The sequence below is a fragment of the Balearica regulorum genome, chromosome 2 (assembly GCF_011004875.1).
Source record: "Balearica regulorum gibbericeps isolate bBalReg1 chromosome 2, bBalReg1.pri, whole genome shotgun sequence".
NCBI lineage: Eukaryota > Metazoa > Chordata > Aves > Gruiformes > Gruidae > Balearica > Balearica regulorum.
In genome coordinates, this window is record NC_046185.1 from 27,377,260 (window position 1) to 27,383,259 (window position 6,000).

At 40.8% G+C, this 6,000-nt stretch overlaps 1 protein-coding gene across 10 annotated transcripts in view; it reads left to right on the forward strand.

Annotated features, from left to right (window-relative positions):
- RUNX1T1 (RUNX1 partner transcriptional co-repressor 1) overlaps positions 1-6,000 on the forward strand; it is a 114,261-nt gene that overhangs the window by 62,414 nt on the left and 45,847 nt on the right. For all 10 annotated transcript variants that reach the window (XM_075743737.1, XM_075743742.1, XM_075743736.1 and 7 more), the window contains 2 exons: positions 361-498; positions 4,280-4,521. In XM_075743737.1, coding sequence (XP_075599852.1) covers positions 361-498; positions 4,280-4,521 — 380 coding nt within the window. The remainder of the gene's footprint in view (positions 1-360; positions 499-4,279; positions 4,522-6,000) is intronic.

Sequence of the window (6,000 nt, forward strand, 5' to 3'; positions counted from 1 at the left end):
ATTTATTACCTTCCTGTCTCTTCGTCTGTTTTTTCCTCCTGGCTAACATGAGAGCCTTGAAGAGAGATGCCATCATTGCAGCTCCAGGAGTGCTTGGGAGGTAGCATCTGCACATGCTAGATATAAAACCAAAAGATAATGCAGCACCACTACAAATGAGGTCTTACCATCTGTGTTACACCTTCTTAAGTAAGGTTTAGATGATGTAATTTAGGAAGAGCACACTGGAGTAGATAATCAGGTGTAATCTTTTGCGGCAGATGCTGAAATGGTTCACTTCTTGTATTAGCTTTTAAGTTTTTGTCAGAGGGGGTGTGCTTGGGGAAATAAACTGGTGTGTTCCTGTGGTGTGTGTTGCAGATCGCACTGAGAAGCATTCCACAATGCCAGACTCACCTGTGGATGTGAAGACACAATCCAGGCTGACGCCTCCAACCATGCCACCTCCTCCCACTACCCAAGGAGCTCCAAGAACCAGTTCATTCACGCCCACAACGTGTAATTAGACTTATTTTCTTCCTTTTCTTCCATATTCTTTCTATTCTGTATGTAAAAAACCCCCAAAATATGTCAAGGGAAACCCACATGACATAGTGGGAGCAGCATTTGATTGTACTGCGATAAAGTAATTAAGCAAAACTAAGATCACAACAGATTAATGCATACTTAAGGTATTAAGACATTCAGCTCAGAGTTGTGTTTCATTGACTGCTTGACCGCAGTGTCACAGAATTGCGAGCACTCGTTTCCCATGTACTTAATACTTGGATCAGTCCTTCTGTGAGAAGTACCGAAAACCTCCTTCTCCTCTTTTATGCCATTCTGTTTAAAGGATCCCATTCCCTTTTGTCTAGAAACTCCATAATTTTTGTTTGTTTATGCTTTTAAAGTGGGGGCAATTCATAACGAAAATCCTTGTATTCATCCCACTTACAACTGAATGAAGAATTCTGATTTAAGTGCTAGACAATGTCTAGTTAGTATTGATGTAAAACCAAAAATAAAGGCCTTTTATTGTTTTATCTAGAGATTTCTAGTCTGTGACCACTTCTCTAAATCACTTGGGACTGCATCTCAGTTTATTGATGTAAACACACAAGAAACTCTACTAGCCTTGATGGAATTATTCTGCATTTGTATCAGTGTAACTGAGATTTGAATCTGGCATGTTGTCTGGACTATTCTTTTCACAGCCATGAAATGATCCACATTTCTCTTACCAAGATTTAGCTGCAAATTTTTTGGTCTCTTTTATACTGCCTTGTAATAGTATAAACATGAGAATGTGTTTACATTTCACATTTTAAATAAAACATTTTTAGAACAGTAGAATACATATGCCTAAACAGAATGAAGGCAGCATCTTCTATTTGTCTTGCCTATGTCTGTTTAGTCCCTTTCTGTCTGTTAAATGCCTTATTTAAAATTCACCTCTATGCAGAAGGCCAGCTGGAGGCCTTTGTACTACTTATCCCAGGGAACCCTGTCCTGACGATTTACATCGAACTTAAACAGTGAGGAGGGTTTGTGCCAGCTATTCACATAAACGCAAATTTAACCCAGTGACCCTGATACTGCAAAGATTTGTCTGTTCTGCTTAACTCCAGCACCTGAATCTTCCTAGGAGCTGCTCCGGTTTTAAGTGAAATTGTACGTAGGTTTTTGCAGGACGAGGCTCTTGCAGATCAGGCTTTCCAGTCTGATGCACTTTGCACAGTTCAGGGTAATCTTTGGCAATCATAAAAGGAATAGGACAATGTTCTTCTTTTATCACTTTTATAATCCTCAGTGTACTCACAAGATTTCTGGATGCTTGTTTATTTGATTGGGTTCAGCACTTCAGATAGTGTGTGAACCATAGCTGGATTTTTGGGACTGTTTATATGAAGACTAAAAGACTAAAAAAAAGTCTAATTTTAATTACATTTTACCCTGTCAGATTTTGGAGTTTGGCTGTAGCAGTTCCAGCTTGTACAGTAAACAGTCGCTTCTGTTGGAGTGTCTGTTACATTTATTATTACTGTAACAGGAATGCCTGTAGGCCAGGAAGATCATACTAGTTTTCTGGTCAAGAGTATGCTTGTTTTCTTTGGTTTAGATGATGAAAAACTCTTGACATACATTAGTTTGAAATTTTAAAATGCTAGATTCTGGTTTATTAATAACATGGTTTTGTTTTAGAAATGACGTAGGTCTTTGCCAGTTGGCAAATTCAGACATTATAAAGAAAGAGATAAAATCATTAGTATGGGGTGGGCTATTAAGTTTTAGAAAAGCAGCATTTGCAGAGTATTTCTCTATTTCTTCTGTTATGGGAGAAATTTTACCTGCCTTTCTCCTCCTCATATCTATCCTAGGTAATGAACTCTGCTGTTTTGTGCTTTCCTGATCATAGCCCCAGAGCCCTCTGCCTAGAGCAGCCCCTTACCAGTGACGGAGTTGTGGGGTGGTGTCAGGCTAGAGCAGGACATGTTCTTATTCTTCCCAATCCTCATTTACTAAGATCACGGTATGATGACTTTTGGCTATGCAAGTTCCTTGCAATCACGATGTATTCATTTATTCAGATATCTCACTCTACTGCAGTGCTTGGAGAGCTTGGCTTGGAGCTACACATGGAGCTGAACTTGCTAAGACCAGCTTCTTTCTATTTCTGCTTTTTCCGCTGCTTGTTCTCCTAGCCCACACAGCTACAACAGGCAACCAAAAACTAGGCTAAAACAAAAGCAGAAACTAGATAACCATTCAGATGATAGGTTTTTCTGTAGTACCTCCAGAAGGGCACTTCGGTCACCAGGGCAAAAGCTCCTTCAAAAATATTGTGGTAGTGATTAAATCTGGTAATAGGGTGGTGATTTAAATCTGGTAATAGGTGTTCACCTTCAGAAAGGACTTGGTGTCTAAAAATAAAGATGACTGCTGGAGAAAGGGACAAAGGGAAAGGGATGTTTGGCTTCAGAGAGGCCAGCCATTAAAAAAATGTTGAAAGTTAAGTTACTAGCTCGCCATGGTTATCCTTTTAAATAGGAAGTAATTTAGACTAAAACTCCTATACATTTTTGATTGTAGACACGGTCCTGAGTTTTTTATGTTTTTTGGGATGGGTTCCGAGTGACTTCCCAAAAAGAAATCAGCAAATTCCTCCAGGGCAATGGCCAGCTGAGCACGACTGCTGCTGGGTACAGTCACATGCTGCGTGCCCACACCTGCCAGTGCACTGGTACGTTCGTATTTCTAGGGAGCCGTCCTTTTTCTTGCCATTTGCTGTCATTTTGGCAAGTCAGACTCAAACAACCTCAACAGAGTGTTTTTGACTGTTGCTGTTCCGAGTAACCTGGGTGGAAAAGGATGTCCTCGGTTTGATTCTCTGCTCTCTTCTGGAGTGTGGATAAGAATCAAACTGAAATCACTGCCAAAAACTGTCTGTTATTGTCTTCCATATGTCTGTATGAATCTTTGTTGCCATAAATTTTGAACACTTAGTACTTTAGATAGTTATTCTCACAGCAACCTTGCAAGAGGAGGGGAACGCTTTCCTATCCTTTTTAGAGATATACATTGGCACATGAAAGCTGAATGATTTGCTCGTGGTCTCTGAGACGTCTTCTGAAGTCTAGCTTCATGCCCTAGCTGCAAGGCTTCAGGCCACAGTGAGCAGGGCACCATTTGTACCTGCACGAACAACTTGGTGTGCTCCATATGTTAGCAGCTAGGAAATCTGTATTGGAAAAAATAACCTTCTCATTGGGTGGTGTAAGGTTAAAACGTGAAAGTCCTGTTTTATAAACACAGCTGTCAGTTGTGTGTACAAAACACAAGTAAAAATATTCAGAGATAAACTGAGGCTTCGTGAAATATGTCTGCACATTTTTCTACCCCAAAGAGCAATTTTTTGTCTTCAATTATACATGCAGTCATGCTCTTTCTCTCTGTTTCCCTCTCTTCTCTTTTTAAAGTCTTCTGATAAAAGGCTGGTATTCAAATGATGCTTTTCAGGTCCAGGAGCACTTTTGGGGGGAGCTGTGTGAGAGGCAGCTGCTGTTGCTTCCAATCCATACGCTGTTCAGTACCAGCTACTGGGAAATAGATATAAACTGCAGAGTGTCGCTCTGTCAAAAGGCTAATTATCTTTGATTGTGCAACTTAATTAATTTTGAGGTCAAGCACAGAAAACATGAGCTGATGGATTTTCCCCTCTGTCTTCTTTCTCTCTCTCTCTCTCTCTCTCTCTTTCTTCCCCCCCCCCCATGTTATCCTCCCTTCTCTCTTTTTCTTTCAGTAACCAATGGCACTAGCCATTCACCAACAGCGTTAAATGGAGCTCCATCTCCTCCTAATGGCTTTAGCAATGGGCCATCCTCTTCCTCTTCCTCTTCTCTGGCTAACCAGCAGTTACCGCCAGCTTGTGGAGCTAGGCAACTCAGCAAACTGAAGAGATTTCTTACAACCTTACAGCAGTTTGGCAATGACATTTCACCAGAGATTGGGGAGAGAGTGCGTACCCTTGTGCTAGGACTTGTGGTAAGCAGAAAACCAATGATATAATATAACTGTGATCTTTTCGTCTCCTTTTCCTTCTTTTATGCTTGACATGTTTATTATATGAATGAGTGGGTTGCATACACTGCATATATCATACTTTAGGATACCAAACATGCAAGAATGAAGTGCTGGCTCTCGCTGCCAGAGCTAACATGAGTAACTTGACTGGCTTCCCATGAGTGGCAGCTATTCCCAACCAGATGTAGACTTGACTCTTTTTGCCAGTATAGTATTATGCTGTAATGGTGTGAAAGGGTTTTCGTTCTATACTGGCAGCACCTCTAATGTAGACATACCTTGAATTATATAATGTCATAAAATATGGTTTGGCTTGCCTAGTTAGTTGGCTGGGGAGAGTGCCCTATATGTGTAGTGGCAGAATACTGGTTAAAAGGATGAGCGGAAGATATGTTTGTACTGCGGTTACGCAGCAGAAAACCTTTTCTCAGTATTCATTGGACCCAACAATGAGGGATCTGGCAGGGCATTGCTGCTGCTTAAGTCACCTTATTTATAAGGTTATCTTTATGTGACTATATGGCTGAATCATAATTTCAGCTTTTTCTTACCTACATCTGTCAAGTTGGGCTGCTTTTTTTTATAGACAAACTGTTGTGAATCTGGACCAGGATTCTTTTCATTCCCAGTAAAGCACCCTCTCTGCCAGACATTGTTGTCTCCCATGCATCTCCTTCAGCAATAATTAGATGTACCAGGAAAAATGCTGTTGTGGTGCTCTAATTTACATCTGTTCTGAGCAGCTGCAGTTGCCATTGACTTCATTTGGAGCAAAGACTGCCAGCACTGTTTAGTACTAGGGCCCAGGCAACCTCTGCTTGTATCTTCACAAAACACTACCTGACAGCAACTGGTACCCCTGCACTTGAGTCTGTGTCAAAAGGAAGTCTAATGTAGGCAGCGTAACTTCAGTAAGTCCTACTCTCCATTTGCTTCCTTACCCAAAACGCCTGTTGAATGTGGTTTTGCTTGTCACACGGTTCTCTGTGGAAAGGGGAACTAGTAAAGAAACTGAAGACAGCTTTGGGAGCATCTACCTGCCCTTAATTTTCAGATCAAAAGTGCTTGCCCACTGTTAATTACAGTTGATTTCTACCTCTGTCTGAGCTCTGAGGAGCAAGTTAGGATCTTTTCCTTGGGAATGTCCACACATCATGTTATTCCCTTGGTCAACACTGTGCAGCATGTGGTCTTCATGATTATGCCCTCAGCTGCAAAGTAATGACTTTCCTTCATAGCCTGGAACATAGTAAGCAATCCTTTTTATAAGTACAAGAGGCAAAGTGCAGTTTTCTTCCTCAAACAACGAGGAATGTGCCTTTAAAAAATGTGATTTTTGTGTGTGTGTGTATGTTAATTACCACTTCTGCACTGGGAACAAAATTACAAGAAGCTCCAATAGGAAAAAAATGTTGAGAAAAGCAGCTTTAACTGATGTTT